The following is a 17261-nucleotide window of genomic DNA, read 5'->3' as shown; positions in this document are numbered from 1 at the left end:
CAAGCTTGCCTAACAAACCTAAAATTGCCCTTGAAAAACTAATGTCTATTATTAAAAGTTAAGTTTTATACACTCCCAGAAGCTAAGAAGTAGCATGAGCCATATCTAATTCTCAGATGTATTTAAGTCAGTCCTGGGTTGCTATCTCAGATCCAGAACTCCAGCAGGGAGCTGATATGGTCTGAGCCACCTTGGCGAATAAACGTAGGGTAGGCCCTGGCCCTGCTGGAGTGGGATCAGACAGGATAGAAATGGGGGCCAGAGGTCTCCACATCGCCTCTGGCACCTCTTTGGAGATACCTTCCTCAAAATGCTCCTGAGTCCAGCCCTTGCCTCCACGTGGAGGGTAAGGGGGCTGTCTCCCAAGGGGTACTTAGAAAGTGGTGAGAGTTTCGAGGGTACTTAGCACCTGGGGAACAGCACCCCACACAGGGTCTGGCCTTTGGCACCAACCAACCAGCCTTACTTGAACTAGGTATAGGAGTGCACCCTGGAAAGCTGAGGCCCGTGGTGAAGTGTATGAAGGACACTGGTCACAGAGCTCAGCACTGTTGCAGATGATGAGACCCTCCCTCCTCAGGTGTGGCAGAGAACCATTCTCCTACTGGAAAAGGAGCACGTGGACCCGGTGATGTGATCCCTGCCCCAAGGTCAGCGGAGAAGGCCTGCGAATCCTACCAGCTAGATCAGTACAGTAGCTAGGGCGGGGCTTGGGCCTCAGGAAACAGCCACACTGGGCTGCCCTAGGCAGAAGAGGAAAGAGACGAAGGCCTTACCTCCTGTGACAAAAAAGGCATGATCTGGGCTAGGATCGTGTTCAGTCTCTTCGCAATCTCTGTCTGCAAAGGAAAAGAGACCACAAGTCAAGTCACTGAAACACTGAGACAGGCAGACAGACAGACAGACAGACACACACACACACACACACACTGCAGCCCCTTACACATGGGCTCCAGTGATCATGTGTTAGAAAGCTCCCATTTCACAGGGGATGTGGTCTATGTGAGACTCAGGTCAATATATCAAAACAAAGACCTCTCCATAGTCCAGAAAACCCGTGGCAAACAAATCCAGTGCTGAGAGAACTGCGCTGCCCACCAATGCTCCAAACTAGAGGTCAAAGGCAAGAGAGCCCAGGGCACCAAGAAGGAAGGGCTCTCCCAGGGCCAGCCTCATTATGCAGTGGCATGTGGCCCCCTCGTCCTCTACTTTGACGGCTGCTTCTAACCCCTGCAGTATGGTGAGTCTTCGATCCTTAGGGTCTAGTCTAAGAATGGAACCCAAAGGTTTCCTACACCCTCTTAACCACTGAGCCATCTCTCCAGCCCCTTCCTGCACCCTCATACAAGCGGTCACAAAGCATCAGACGGCTTCTCTGCCCGTTCCAGCTTCCCAGTAAAGCCCATGTTTAAAATACCAAGAATTTCCAGTGGGACCACGCGTGACTCAGATCGCAGATCAAGAGTGCTGCTAAATGGTTAACTGAGCCCAGCAGGAAGGACTGGGACGCAGACAGACAACTCTTGGAATTGGCTTTCTTATCTTGTCTGAACCCTGAGCAGCCAGGACGAAGGTCTCAGAGCAGCCTTCAAAGCTTTCATCAGCTAGGCAATCTTTCTGACAAAACCATGACAACAGCCTTTTTAAAACCTGTGATCATCTGCATGTCAGATGACTCTGCATGCGAAATCTAGTGTGCCTCAGATAAAAACAATGCCCTTTGAAGGCTCACCAGCACACTCTGGCCTTGGGGAATTCCTGGGGCCAGTGTAAGAGTCTGGAGGCCACTGGGCATTAAAGAGAATGTCTCCGGTTTTATGGAGAGAACAGGCCCTGACGGGAGCCTGATGGGCTTAAGCAGCCCTGTATCCTGTGGGGCCAGATGATACAACCCAGAGAACCTGCCCAGTACGGAGTAAATTCTTGGGTGGGTCAGGGTCATGAGGGAACAGCTGGGTCTCCTCAGAAACAGGCCCAGTGTTACCCAGCAGGCACCTCTCCAGGCTTTCGTAGCAAAACAATTCTTTACTGTGAGGGACTGCTCCTCAGACTCCAGACCATCTGCCATCAGTATGGTCCCCAATCTCAAAGCTCACTGAGAGCAGGGCAGGTAACATTCCAGCTAAGAGCTGGTGGGGCCCACATTTGCACAATGTTGGCAGACAACAACAAAGATGACACACATCAAGATTTCTCAACCTCACTGGTCACAAATTGTTTGTTCCGTTGGGCTGTTCTATATATTGCAAGACTCTTAACCACAGCGACTTTGGCCTTTTTCAGGGATGTCGGCCATTCTTGCTCTAAGTAAGGGCTCTTAGAGGATCACTTGGTATGGTCTAAGTTAGCCTAGGTAAACAGGAAGAAGTAAGTGTACCCCCCAAAACAGGGCCCTTCTCACTTGTTCAAGCAATGAATAAAGAAGGGGGAACACAGGGATGAGAGCTGTACTCCACCAGATCTCTGAAATCACCGAGCCTGCCTGCATCTCACTAGGAACTGGCAGAGAACGAATAAAGAACAGGACCTATAAAGGGCAAAATATCTACGTTGGATCATCAGCCCAGGTGCTGAGGAAGTACCCCTGGCCCAGGCTTCTCTTGCCTCAAACGATCAGAGTAGCAATGACTGGAAAACACTACAAGCTCAGTAAATATCTAGCCAAAGAATAACAATACTTGTACTCATTCTTTCTCTTGCCTGTGTGGTGCCCGTATGCTGCCTGTACGCACATATATGTGCATGTGTAGGTGGAGACCAGAGGCTGACATCTGGTGCCTTCCTCTTTTACCTTCCATCTTATATACAGAGACAGAGTCTGCTAGTAAATCTGGAGCTCACTGGTTCATCCAGACTGAGAAGCCAATGAGCTCCTAGGATCCTCCTGACTCTGCGAGCCCCAGTCCTGGGTCGTAGGTTCCCATAGACACGCCAGGCTTTTGCATAGGCACTGGAATTCTAGACTCAGGTCCCCATGCTTGCACAGCAAGGGTGTTAGTGACTGATCCATCTCCTTGGCTCCACTGTGTGTGCATGTATATGTAGACTCCATGTTGCAGTATGTCTATGGCCACGATTCCCTATGTGGATAACATCTGTGGAAGGGGCTGTGCTGGGAAAGTGTTGACAGTCAGCTGGAAAGGGAGGTGGGGATGGGCAATGGCTTAAGCCCTTTAAACAGGGTGAATGTCTATGCCAAGATAGGGCAAGCACAAGCCAGCTCACTGGATCTCTCCTTGCCCTATCAATTCCCCACACATACAGTCAGGAAGGAGGAGGCAGACTCTGATCCCTGCCAGCCATTTGACCTACTACAGCTCTCAAGGGTTTCAGACAGAGCCTACATCCTCTACTAATCAGGTCAAGGGTTAGGGTCTTGGTGGTTAGAGAAAATTAAAAGGCATTGTGTTCTACTTCACCGACCTATAGGAAGCTTGTGACTACTGGTTTCCTACAGGAAACTTCTCCCACCTTACTGGAGCCCAGCATCCTCTATCACTAAGAAAAGGGATTCTCTGTGATTTTGCAGCCATGTTCAGGTCAAGGCCTGGTACCCCGGAGAAGCTGTCACTCCCTACTTAATCCGCCCTCCAGCACCACAAACAGCAACTGAGCACAGGAACTGTCAGAACAACTCTCAGGAAGAACATTCTAGAAGTCCATGGTATTGGCATCTGGGCTCAAGCATGACAGAGAGGCCTACCTGGCAGAAAGGATTCTGACAGGTCACCAAGGGCACTTGGGAGGCAGAGAACTTTTATAACCAGCGGACTCCACTGTCTCAGGGCTTGGGCTGGCCTTTGCTTCTGTTACCTGCCCTCTCTCCTGGCATGAGTTGTAACTACATCTCTCTTACTCTCCTGTCTACACAGCACAGACTGAGCCGTTCCCATCTTTGTGCATAGGCTGCTGTGTACTCTACTGAGTCCAAAGATGAATGGGAAAATGACTAACCAGACAATTTCTTGGGGGTTGTATTAGAACAGTGGTTCTCACTCTGTAGGTTGCTACCCCTTTGGGGGAGCATAGCAGATATTTTCACTATGTTTGTTCGTTTGGTTGGTTTTGGTTTTTCTGTTTTTCAAGACAGGGTTTCTCTATGTAGCCCTGGCTGTCCTTGAACTCACAGAGATCTGCCTGCCTCTGCCTCTCAAGCAGGGTTACTGGTGTTAAAGGCATGCGCCACCACAGCCTGGCTTATATTACAATTCTTAACAGTAATAAATTCCAGTTATAAAGTAGCAATGAAAATTATGGTTGGGGCTCACCACAATATGAGGAACTGTATTAAAGGGTAGCAGCGTTAGGAAGGTTGAGAACCACTGTGTTAAATGAGGAAGGGGAACCAGCTACCCAAACATAAAGGCTTTTAAAGAGTAACAGGAAAACATCCACCTTGCCCACTGCCACCAGCGCTCTGTGAGTTAGCCCTCACAGCCAGCAGGAAGGTGCCTACGAACAGTCTATCTTCCACACAGGGAAACTGACACCCACCCACGAAGCGACTCCACTAAATAACTTCCGGCCAGGAAGCCAAACTTCAGTAGGTTGAGACGGCACAGAGAAATGATTTTGAAAGAAAATCGACCGTCAAGGCTAATGATTGACAGCATTTCTGATTGCAACAGCTGTCCAAACAGCATTTGATCCAACTCAAACAACCTCTCAGCACCCGCTCCAAAAAAAAGGGAGAGGGGAAGGGGGAACAAGAATCTAGATGCGTGATTTCAACAATTAAGACAGGTCACACACCACACTAGAGCTAATGTGTGCACTAGGAAACTCCAGGCGCTCAGGCACGATGGATGCATTGCCAGTGTGGCAGCCAAGCCTGGCCCCCATCCTCCCTGCCTCCTGAGGACACAAAGCGCAGTTCTCTGCAGGTAAGCCTGGTCTTCAGATCTACCTGAGAGGTGGTGGGAGGGGAGGATGGCTTCCTTTGAACATCCTGGGGAAAGGTGTCTGGGGAGGCTGCTTTGGCCTTTCAAAGTGCTTTTTAAGTACAGTTCAAGGGTGGCAGTGTTGCTGGTAGAAAGACACTGCTGTTCCAGGCTACTGATTTCTGGGAAGGGCTGGAGTCCTGACACATTCAGTATCTGTGATACCAACTGGGTGTTGGGAGGAACGTCTGCTGAGATTGTTAGGCAAATAAACGACAGAGAACAAAATGGGGGAGGGGGGTCATTTCCCAAAGAGCACTCTGTTCCCTGTGCTGTCGGGGCTCCGGTCCCACGTCCCTCTCCTCATTAAAGCAAGATCTCCCAACATCAGGCCAAAGGCTGAGGGTTTGTGAATGCCCTGAAATGGCGCATCCGTCTGTACAAGCGATCTGCTTGCTACCTGTATCTGCTCCAGCTTCAGACTATCCCTGACCCTGAGGTTAAGGGAGAGGATGGCGTCAAGCCTTAGCCCTCACCCCCAGCAACCAGTGGCTGCTGCAGGCCCTTCAGCATCCAGTCAGTCTTTGGCCTATCTGCCTCCGTTAGCTGACCATGCTTGACACAGTACACAGTGTCTCTGACAGTCACTCCACTAGACCATCTCATCGCTAGTTAGCTTTAAACTGCCTGGTCGCCTGTGCCTGGGGACGATGAGAGAGTGCATTTCATTTTAACCTCAGCTAGACCAAAAGGGAGGCGGGGAAGAAACCAGCCCCGTTAAAGAGCACTCGAAGCTCTAAAGCTGGAAGAAATGAGCCAGCCAGCTCCTTCTCCCAGACGTCTCCATCGAGTTTAAGCAAGCCACTTTAAGCAAGCCACTTCTTGTCTCCAGGCTTTCTTTCCCATTTTCCCTGGAAAAGGGAAGGGGCATACCGGGCAGCTCATTTAGGTCTCAGGGGCCAAATTCAGACTTTAGTCGGTCACATACGTCTGAACGGCCTGACTTGCTATGTGACCTCCAATTCCCCACTTCCTCACCCAGCTCTGCAAAACAGAGAGCCACAGACATGCCTACGTGGGTACCAAGACACACCCTGACAGCTGGATGAGCAATGGGACAGTGGGCAAGCCTGTGGTGCTCCCTAGGGGCTGGGTCCTGAAGTCCAATCTTCCCACAAGCCATTCAATCTGCCCAATACCTAAACTGCATACAACTGTCCTAGAGCCTCAAGCAAGAGAAACATGGTGGCCAGTATTATCAACCTGACAGGAGCAAACCTCAGGGCATGCCAGTAAGACTCTCTGGGTGGGGCTGAGGTGGTAGAAAGACTGAGTTACCATATGTAGACATGCTATCCCATGAGCTGGGCCCTAACCTACACGTGAAAAGTAGAAAATGCTTTATGTAAGTGTCTATGGGATATGCAGGTTTGTGTGTAGGCATGTGTCCATGTGCCGTGTGCACATGTAGGCCAGAGGTCAACTCAGAGGTGTCTTTCCTTGATCATTCATACCGTTTTTTTTTTGAGACAGGGTCTCTCACTGAACTCTGAACTCATCAATTTGGCTGGGCTGGCCGGCCAGTGAACAGCAGGCGGTTGGTCAGCCTGCCTCTGTCCATCTCTGCTAACGAGAGTCCAGATGCATTTCAGCAGACTAGAATCCAAATTCAGGTCCTCATGTTGGCAGTGCAGGCATCTTACCAACTGAAACATCTTCCAGACCCCCCCTAAGTTGCTTTGGCCAGGTGTTTTGTCACAGCCAACAGGACATCAGCTGATACAAGCAGTAACGATGTATCTCAAAGTACCTACTGTATGTACAGATCTCTCAGTGCACGGAGAAACATTCCTTCACCTAAACTAGCAGCAGCAGCAGCAGCAGCAGCAGCAGCAGCAGCAGGTCTGCCTGCCCAGCACTCCCAAGCTCCAGGTTACAGCTCTAAACTAAGGGTTTCATCCATGAGGATCAGGGCAGTGTCGCGGACAGTCATCAAATGAGTCTAGAGACCCATTTCCAGATAGATGTGAGAAAAGACAAGGAACAGACAGCTGCCTACCTGCAGTGTGAGGTACACATCAAAGCCACACAGAACCAATGCCGTCCAACCCAGCTCAGTCTAGCCTACCACTGTGATCTCAGGAGTGTCAGACTCCTGTCTCTTGATATCCAGCTAATTCTCTAGACTCCTGTATTCGAGGTGAGATATCAAATCAGCTGTGGGATCACAGCCNCCCCCCCCCCAATTTCAATCAGGTTTTACTTACTTAGTTCTTGGAGTAACTAAAGCAAACCTGCTTCATCGTGAATTAAAAAGAGAAGAGTTTGGGGCCAGTAGCTATGTGTAGACGGAAGTGGCTCTGGCCTTTACCTTCCCAGAACCAGGGCTCCATAACAACCCAGCAAGCAAGTATTAGAAGATTCCAGAATGTCTGGGCAATCTTGACTTGACATATCCCTTGTAATTTCCTGGGCAATTCTAAATTGATAGCCCCTCAATTACTGAATAAGATGGCACCCTTGGCCAGGCAGTTTCTCCTTGGGTTGAGACAGGTGGTATTTATCAACAAAGGAAAGAAAATCAGGGGAGGGGGAACAACAAGGAAGGGAACAAAAGCCAGGGTGGTGTTCCCAGGCCCCATTCCCTCTACTCTACAAACCCCGCTGAGGACTAAGAAAGGGATAAATGACCCATTTAGCAGCCTGGGAGATGATGCTTGCTGCTTGTGGGGGCAGAGGGAAGGGAGGGGGTGCTGGCTTACATCACAGATTGCTTAGTGATAGGATGGGCCTCCTTAAAGGACCTCTTAACACTGACATATTGATCAAATTATATATAACTACAACACCATTAAATATTTACGCCCTCTGAGGAAGCCTGCTGGAGTCTTTATGCTAGGAAGACTGAGTACAGAAGCGCCTGTGTCTCCGCATGACCCGGAAGATCTCTGTCTTACAGGGCAAGAATGGCAAAGCTGGCCTGGGAACAACAGACACCTCCTGCATCAAGCCCTGTGCCCTTCCCATGAGAGGGAGGAACAGAGAGGAGGGCAGAGAGGAAGGAAGTCACGAGGCCACCCCAGCAAGAGAGCCTGGGGTTCCTGAGTGGTGACATGACCCTTCTAGGCACTTTCCTGAAAGCAATGGGCCTTCCTTGTTCTGGTAAGAAGTCTACGCAGCACCAGGCAAAGCGAGAGTGGGAGGGGTTGAGGAGGAAGAAACTGCAACCCCCATCAGGAGCCTGCAGCCGTCCTGGGGCAGTCCTCCCACTGGGCCTTTCCGCAGCACCGAGGAGGTGTGGAGGAGGGGTACTGCACCCTGAGGGCTCTTAGAAATTGGGGGGGAGGGGTGGCAGAGGGCAGGGGGATGGAAGCACCCTACTTGGTAAGACGGAACCGAATCCGATGACAACCCCTCCCCCCATCTCTTCCCGGGCTCTAAGACTCCTTAAGACTTTCATTTCCCTAACTCTCACTTTCCACCCATCCAGCTTCCTGTTAACAAGATCCAATAATCTTTAAATATTTGTTCACTTTAATTTCTTGGTTCCCAAACACATTAAACTGCTTGCCTCCCAACCCCTACGAAGGGAGACGGCTTTCAAAGAGCCTGCTTGTATGGACAGAACAGAGGGGGCTTTTCAGATTACACCTTCCCCCAAGCTGCCCACTCATCCAAGGGATCCCCCTCCCCTCTCCTCAGTCCTCCCCTTGGATAACCCCCGGTCCCCTCCCCCACCTTCCCAGACTCCACTGGCCAACTCCTGTGAGGAGGAAAAATTCTCAATTCATCCCTGTAGGGTTGCCATGGCAACCCCCAGCCACCTAATCCCCCCCTTAGAGCGTTATGCAAATCTTCCCCTTGCCCCTCAACAGGCTGTAAAAGTCACATTACCCTTGCTGAGGCAGCTCATTAAATTTTGGGGGTCTCCTCACCAGGTCAGGGTTACAAATGAAACCAACTGCTTTGACATTTTGAGGACAGGGGCTCACTGAGAAACCAAGGTAGCACACAGCAGACCGAGTAGGGAGAAACAGAGCCCTATTCTATTTGCTCTCACAAGCACGGAGCACGTCCCCTGCTTACATTAAAATTCAGAGGGTCAGCGGGTCTCCTTTCCTCAAGTACGTGGAGACATTTCACAGGCCATGGAAATCAAGTTCAGGCACTTGTCTCACCATCTCCTCACTCGCAAACCGACTTCTCAGACAGACAGGAAACCTCCCACCTCTCGGAAGCCAAAGATGAGGTATAGAGAGGGCGAGGGATCGCTCTCCACAGATCAAGACGAAGGTAACCACATCTCCCAGGTCTAGAGCCTGAGTCTTCCCTTATACCAAAGGTCTCCTCAGCCACTGCTAGCAAATTCTGGTTCTTGGAGGACAGGACATTGCAAATGTTTGCAATGTCTGCAAACATTTGTCAGGACCACAACAGTGCTGCTGACAACCAACCAGTGGGTAAGAGGCCAGGGCAGGCTGATTCTGACCCAATGCATGCACTTAAAAGAAAAATGAGTTCTTAAAAAGATTTTATATAAAGACTTGTGGGCACTGGAACCAAAGCCCAAAGTGGCTCATGATCGTGATACAGCCCAGGTCAAACAGATGTGGTCCTGATCTGACCCTACCAATGGGCCACCTTTCAACCACACATGTCATTCAACCCCTTCCAACAGCAGGGCACCTGCTTCAAGGTACTGGGCCAGTCAGAGACACTGCAGGGCTAAAACGGAGTAGCTACTTAACAATGAGATGGGTTCAGAGGCTAAGCAGCCCGTCCCCTTCCTCTCCTCTTAATTCCCTTCTCCCTCTCTGAGGCCTTGGAAATTTTGAGGCTCTTATCTGTCCCAATGTGAGGCCGTCTGTGTGCTAACTTCCTGGGCATCCACTCCCACCCATAATCCCATCGCACTTCCTAAACCCCCAATGTCTAGAAAGCCAGGGGCCACACAGGACCTAGTGCAACTGGATTTACATCCATTCTAAAGCTCAGTTCTTCAGCCACCACAGGGCCACACGTTTCAATTGTTCAACACTCCATGTAGCTAATGTCGACCACGTTGGGCAATGCAAATACACTGTACTTCCACGGCTGTGAAAAATCCTAGAAAACTCTGGCTACCCACCCTACCACTCACAAAACCTTACAAAGGACAAGAAGCTGTCCAGGGTCACACTGGCGGGAACAGAAGGTACAGACACCCATATTTTTAAGACTCTAAAACACCACTCTAGCCTTCCAGAGAATTCAATTCCCCCCCACCCCAAGCTCCTGGTTCTCTCCCTCTAGAGAACCTGGATTCTCTGTGAGAAACTCCAAATCTGCTGACACCTCCATTCTCACCCACGTGAAAACAGGTCTGTCAGAAACCCTCCCTAATCCTGTATGGCCCTGGGTTTTTGACATAAGAGTTTAAGGTGTCTGCAAAGAAGGGGTCTCTTGAGAAGCGGGGTGAGATTCAAGTGAAAGAATGGGGTGGAGGAAAGCTAAAGGCTACAGGACACCCCGCCCCCATTAGGCTATGACATAAAAGGTAGTGTCAAACCCACACAGGAGGACCCTGGCAGCAGAGAGCAGCAGCTGCTGGTGACATGTTGAGACCCCTAAGACTGACAGGCAGAGGCAGGCACTGTTAAGAGCTCAATTCCTCCAGGCTGGCCCCCAGGACTTCTACTCTGAGGCAAAGCTAAATTGGGCTGCGGTCTCCTCCTAGACAGAAAGCAGAAGAAGGGGCTCTGCTAGGAAAAACAATGGTAAGGCCCCAAGACACTGGTCTAAGCTAAACTGCCCTCCTCTTCCCTGGCTCCTGAAGCAACATGTGTGCTGCCTGTCTGACCAATGTCCTCAGTGTCAAACCTGGAGTCAAGAAAGACCTTAGGGTCTTGGGCAGTGGAAGTGACCTTGGCCCCTCTTCTCTCTCTCTTTCACTCACATGGCTACAGGATGGGTTCCCTGCCTGACCCAGGCTGGACTGCACAGTCCCCGAGACAGGACCATGGGATGGGAAAGAACCCCTGGCTGACTTTGTGTCTCCATCTGAGGGAAGATGGTCCCTTCCAGTATAAACAAGTTTAAAGAGGGTCAGAGTCGTTCCCAGAATTACCAGCAACCAACCCAAACCTGGAAGAGGTTGTCAAGCCAAGATAAACAAAAGCCAAGCCCTAGGAACCCCACCACCAAACGCCAAGGTAAGGCAAGCAAGCCTCAAGCAACCCAGACAGGGTGGTGTTCCCTGGCACTTCCTCATTCCTGCCTCCACACCTCAGCTTTATCACCCCTTCTTCTGCATCTTCCCCCATCTTCCCCCTTTGACTTGATATGAGATAACAAGGAAAACAAACAGAAAAGACTCTCCAAATCAAGGTACACTGACCATCCCTTTTACAACCACAACCTTGGTCAGCGGGCAATCAGGAAGAGAAGCCTAGACCACAGCATCCGACTGAGTCTCCTACAGGATGAAGTGTTGTCACCTCACTGCCAGGCAGACAGCAAGGCTCAGTCAGCACAGAACACTCCTGTTCCTCAGTCCCAGGCTCCACACCCCCACCCCACCACACCCGAAGCGACAGGCAAGCCCCCTCCAGGCACACACAGGTCACCTCCACCCACACCCAGCTCTTCTGGTGTCTGATCCTCGGGTTCTGGAAGCAAACGCCCCGGTATTTCCGGAGAAAAATGCCTCACCTGCTTGGCAATCAAATGCTACAGGAATCTCAAGCGGGCGTGTTACTCTTGTCTCTGACATTTGCACGATCACCCGTTTTTTTTTGTGTGTGTGTGTTCATATGCAAGGATGTAGTAATGGCGATATCAGAACTTCAGACTGTCACTCGAGGAGTGCGTGGGTAAAGGGAAGGGACCCAGGCTCCATTTTTTTTTCCCCAAGAGAAATTTGGCTATGGAGAAAAATAAGGACCATTTACAGCCACACTCCAAGTGCTGACAGGGTTTCTCTGGCTCTCAGACCTCACTCCTTCCCTTCCCATAGCTAGGCACTTGGGTATGTACTTTGCCACCAATGGTGGGTGAAGTGAAGAAAAAGGGGACCTCTTGTCCAGTAAAATCTCTGGAGTTATCAGCGACCTCCTCTGGCTCCCCTCAAGAGTGATACAATCTTTCAAGTTAAGAAAACCAGTTCCATACCACCTGCCCTCCTGGTTTTCCAGACAGGCTCCTTAGACCCAAGGGCTCTGCAGAAGGGTGATCCTCCTGTTATCTGACCAGACAGGGAGACTTGGCATTCAGTCTAGCTCCAAGGCTTACCTATTCTCCATGCCCTATCATGGCAGCCTCTGCACTCAGCCACAGCTCAGTAGCCCAAATCCCCTAGTCTCTGGCTGACATGCACCATGTCCAGCCAACAAAAGGACTTGAAAACTCTATGCCAGCCAACACGAGTCTCTGCTCTGGTGCTGGTGTCAGTAGGGAAAGGACAACCGGCCTTTGGGTCGGGAGTGGATGATGCCTTGGGCGAGCCCCATGGATTTCTGCCACTGCTCTCGGAGTAGATCACTCCTCTTCTGCAAGTTCTTTCAGCCGCAAGCCGTGGGGTGGGGTTGGGGGTGGAGGTGGGGGGGTAGGGGGGAACCTTTATTCTGAAAGACCAGAGAGAGAGAAAGAACCAAGAGGAGGAGTACAAGAGGAAGGAAGAAAGCATCTTGGATGTGTCTCAGAGAGCATTTGTTGAAAACAAGATATTGTCCCTTTAAGCATATAAAAACAAGACCCTTGAGCACGCAGTTCTCACTCTGGTACACAATTATGGGTGCTTTCAGCTGTCTAGCACTGCCTCAAGTGCGCTCTTAAGCCAGACTGTCAATGGCATGTTGAAAGCTATTTTGCTGGCTGCTATCATTAATAGCAAAGTGGAGAGCCGGGCTGATGAGAATTAAATATGGGGGAGGGGCAGGTCATACCCAGTCATTACAGAATTACCAGTATGAGAAAGGAGACAATGCCACTTTGGGGAATAGAGTTCAAATCAGAGCAGGATGGTGGGGAAGCAGACAGGGGAGGCCACACATTCGCAGGGAGCCTCCCCCTCCCCCACCCCCTGCCAGATGGACTGGAGCCAGCCCTGGAGAGCCATATGGAGACAGAGGGAGCCACTGAGTCGTGAATGTGAGGGTGGAGAGGCCTTTGGATAATGCTGTGCTGTACAATATCACCACCTTCTCAGTTCTCAAGTGCGGCCCCTGCCCTCCCCCAATCCACTCTTCCTGACTGTGGCTTCCTGAATGTACTTCACTGCCGTCCCCAGGAGCTGTTGTCACCTGGGAGGAGCTCTGGCTGCTGGCGTCTGCCTTTAACAACTCCCCTCCCACCCTCCCTGCAAGGCCCCACTCAAGTAACAGTCCTTCTACAGGGACATCCTCTCTGCCCCATCTCCGCTTTCCCAGGAAGAGTGAAGCAAGTGTCGCTGCGGCCACATTAGCGCTTACCTCACCGCATCGCAATTACTTATTTAGAGGCCTGATGCCCCAGTGGAGGGAATGGTGTCTTATTCGGCTGTGTAACCAAGCCTGGGCCCACACCCAGCACATCTCAGACCCCTAATAACCGTTTTGGGAATGGATCCAACACTCTCGTTTTGCTGATGAGGAGACTGTATGCTGAACCACAGAGAGAGGCTGCAGACCAGCAGGCAGCCCACAATGACAACCCCCCACTTCCTTCCCAGGGCTCTGTGCAGTGTAGGGCCACCCACCCGCCCACAACCCAAAGAAGGAAACCCCACGTGTTTACTGAGCACCTATTACACACTGTGTACTTGGCAAAGGGGCATCCTCCACAGCTCTGAGATGAAGTGGTTCGTCTCAGATCCACGAGGCCAGATCATGGGCGAGCCCTGCGGAGAGCTGTTTATCTCCTCCTGGCTCCTAGTGTTCCTGGATTTTATACAGTGATACAGAAAAACATTTTCCTATATGGAAAGACCTATATTCTTATATTCCTTGGCCAACTCTCTCCCCCTTCAATAATGTGGAACTGAGGACCAAAAAGTAAAAGAGTCCCTAAGTAAATTAGATCCTTCCTGGGTGGAGGGAGGGTTCTAAAGAGGGGGGAGAAAAGGAACTCCTGGTAAACACACAACCCTGCTGCAGAAGAGCTTATGGAATGGTTGAATTGGGAGTAGGGTTTCCCAGCAGGCTTTTCTCTCTTTATCTAGTCCTAAGGTCATCTCAATGGTCAGGTGTACAAGAAGGGAAAGACTCGGGGGAGTACAGAAAGCTTTGCTCTGTACACTTCTATCATCTACCACAGACAAGGAAGGGATCCACTGAAGCCTGAGATGAGAGGGTTAGGTCACCCTCTAGCTGAATGAGACAAAGTTAAAAAGAGCTTCAGGCTCAGGAATTCCCAAGGTACAGCAAAGATGGTGCCCTGCTGGGGAGATCACACAACCTCCATGATTCCAAGGTGGAGCAACAAGACAGCTAAAGTCAAAGAACCCATGGTGTGGGTGAATGAAGGAGCTCCCAGCAAAGAAGTCAATTTCACCGCTCAACCCAGATGCCACACAAACAGACACTGCCCTAGTACCAGGGCCTGCATCCCCATCCTTCTGCCACCAAAGCCTGTCAACTCTTTGGCATGGTTTTTCCAGAAAACTGTTGCCTATGGTCGGCCGTCAGTCCTCAGCCCTGTGCAGATGGCCACCTTGTGGCCGGGTAAAACGGTCAGCGTTTGCTTTTTTATTTTTTATTTTTTTTACCACCTTCACCTCATCTGTGAACCTACCCTCTGTCTTATTACCAAACACACAATCATTAGTTGTGCAAATAGCTGGCAAATGGGGACAGGTCTGTGGACACAGAGCATTCAGCTGACACGGTTATACAACCCCAAATGGGGTACTTTGGACTTTGGTGGAGCCAAGTTTGCAGCCTGAGCCTGGCTGGATAATAGCATGGGACAAGCAGAGGTAATTAAAGACACAGCATGCTACAGAGTTACCAAAAGGGGCTGGCTCCAGAGGAGACCTGGGGTAGGGAGGGCAAGTCTGCAGTACAGCATTCGATCCCACCACCTGTGACTGTGGCAGTCTGGGGATGCCAGCTCCAGTCTCTCTGAGCCTACTTCCTCATCCATGACTTCAAAGGTTTGGGTGAGAAGCCAAAGCGCTCGTTCTTCCAGCTCTGGGGCTCTGGGACTTGCTTGGGTTACTGAAAATAGTGACTGTCTAGTATTGGCATGATGCTGCCCCCAAATCAAAATGCCTCAAGTTGGCTTGCCAAACATCAGCGCTCACCAACAGAGGGTGAAAGGCCAGCCTGCCGGCTGGCTTCCCCCAACACCACGCCTCAAAGCCACTGCATGACAGTTGCTCTGGAGTCTGTTTCTAAGCTGGCTTTGTCATCTGCTGCTGACACTGGAAAGGCACTACGGGAACAAGACGGAAACTGATGGGCCGGTCGGTCAGCCATCATCGCCTCCCTGGCCCTCGCTGAATCATCCTTGACACTCTGCCTGGAAGCAGGAGCCTGGGGGAGGTGGTGACCTCTTCAAGTCACAGGCCAGGCCTGTGATTCTGTAATCTTTGCTTTACCATAATTAGGGAGGGAGGCAGAAGAGTAGGAGGACCCATTTATTACTCTCTGAGATTTGACAGCTTGGAAGAGAGACTGGGGGGGTTGGGGTGGGAGAGAAAAACAGCCAGGGACAGAGCCAGCCACAGTGAGTTTAACCTCTCAGTAAAATAAAAACGGGCTGGACGTACCTCATCAGCTGCCCTCTGTCAATACCAGGGACCATCTGGCAGAACGAAAGGTTCTCAGCTAATTGGTATTTCCCATGGAGCCAGTGAAGAAGAGCTTTTGAAAAAATATGTGGTGGTGGTGAAGTGTGTGTGTCTGTGTGTGTGTGTAGGTTGAGGATGACTAGACACACTTTTCCCAAGGTGCTAGCTCTGTAGACCATCTATTATATAAAAGTACATCCAGTCCCCACCCCCACCCCTACTCGCTTAAAGATGAAGAATCCAGCCTGTTTGTTCCAGGCAGATGTAATCACACAGTCAAGTCTAGAGGGCAGGACACTGCATGAATAATTCAAGCACTCCAGTCACTTGATTGTGTGTGCAGATAAAACACCAGTCAACCGCTAAACAGGTCAGCTGATAAACTTGTTTGCTCAGGCCTAACCACCATCCGCCAAATGCACCCAAGACCCACACTACAATTAGTGGCAGGGTTTTCTTCTACAAAACCTTGCAAGCCTAGGGAGTGGCTAGCACGCCATTAGGTCAGGGGTGTACTGCCCTGTTTCCCAGTCAGGGTTTCTCCACCTCTCTGCCTCTTTGTTCCTCCACAGCCACAGGGTGAGTTCACCCAACCCAGAGAGTGTTCAGCCTGTGTTCATGCCGGGAAGGGGCTGGAAGGCACCTGGAGCACGGCGCTCAGCTGCAGAACCCTGAGGCTCTGAAATAAGCCCCTAGGTCTTGCCATGAAGGCTTCCTGGATACCTTGGTCTCCCCACCTATAAAAAAAGAGGGTAAGGGTCCCTCTATCCCACCCCTGGCTGAGAGGATGAACGACAATGTGGCCAGATCTCGGGCATTTTCTCATCTGAGAACCCTATGTGAGGAATGACCAGATATCCCAGATGAACACAGCCGCTCTCTGCACAGAAGTCCCACCACCAAGAGAGCATTGAGATGCTTAGCTCTTCTGAGTTCACAGCATCCCCGGGGCTCAGAATAGCTTTGCTCTGCCGGCCAAGGTGACTTCTTTGTGCCAAACAACCATGTATTCAGACGCGGGCAACACCACCCATGCAGCCCTCGACATGCAAGGACATATTACACCTTAATTAGAAGCTCTTATAACAACAACTACGCTATAAATTTTGAACCTGGGTGCAATTACCCTCTTTAAAACACGCCCAAGATACTATTCACCAAGGAGGGAGAGGACTGGAGAAAGGGAGGAAATGGCAGTACCGTGCACTGTGCATAAATACCCGCCCCCCAAAGTCCTTAAAACACCCGAGACCCGGGACCAATTCTACCTAGAAGGCAGAAGCCATTTCTGCCTATCTTCCCCAGAACCTTCTTCACATATAAAGCAGTGTTTGTTTATTATTTCTGTGGGCCAAGAACTCCAAATGTGGTAGCCTCCATGTGTGCACGCCTAGGAAACCAATTCCTCAGGAAACCACAGCCGGCTTCCCACATCACTCACTAAATGCTGGCCCCTCTCTGGCTACCCTTCACCCAATGGTGGGGCTCCCTACAGGAAGGGAAAAGAAACTAGATTCAAAAGAAGCCACTGGTGCGGGACAGGAATCTGCACACCTCTCCCCCCCCCCCCCCCCCTCCAGGGTCACCTGCCCTTCCCCCCTGCCCTGGGCCCTGCCCCCTTTAAAGAGCAAGAT

The 17261-nt window shown here is 50.8% G+C and overlaps 1 protein-coding gene across 13 annotated transcripts in view; it reads right to left on the bottom strand.

The window, feature by feature from the left end:
• The window catches only part of Tle3 (TLE family member 3, transcriptional corepressor), a 45730-nt gene that overhangs the window by 23937 nt on the left and 4532 nt on the right, over nt 1-17261 (bottom strand). For all 13 annotated transcript variants that reach the window (XM_021173332.1, XM_021173337.1, XM_021173341.1 and 10 more), the window contains exon 5: nt 777-839. In XM_021173332.1, coding sequence (XP_021028991.1) covers nt 777-839 — 63 coding nt within the window. The remainder of the gene's footprint in view (nt 1-776; nt 840-17261) is intronic.

Source organism: Mus caroli, chromosome 9 (assembly GCF_900094665.2).
Source record: "Mus caroli chromosome 9, CAROLI_EIJ_v1.1, whole genome shotgun sequence".
NCBI lineage: Eukaryota > Metazoa > Chordata > Mammalia > Rodentia > Muridae > Mus > Mus caroli.
This window is presented reverse-complemented; position numbering and strand designations above follow the sequence as displayed.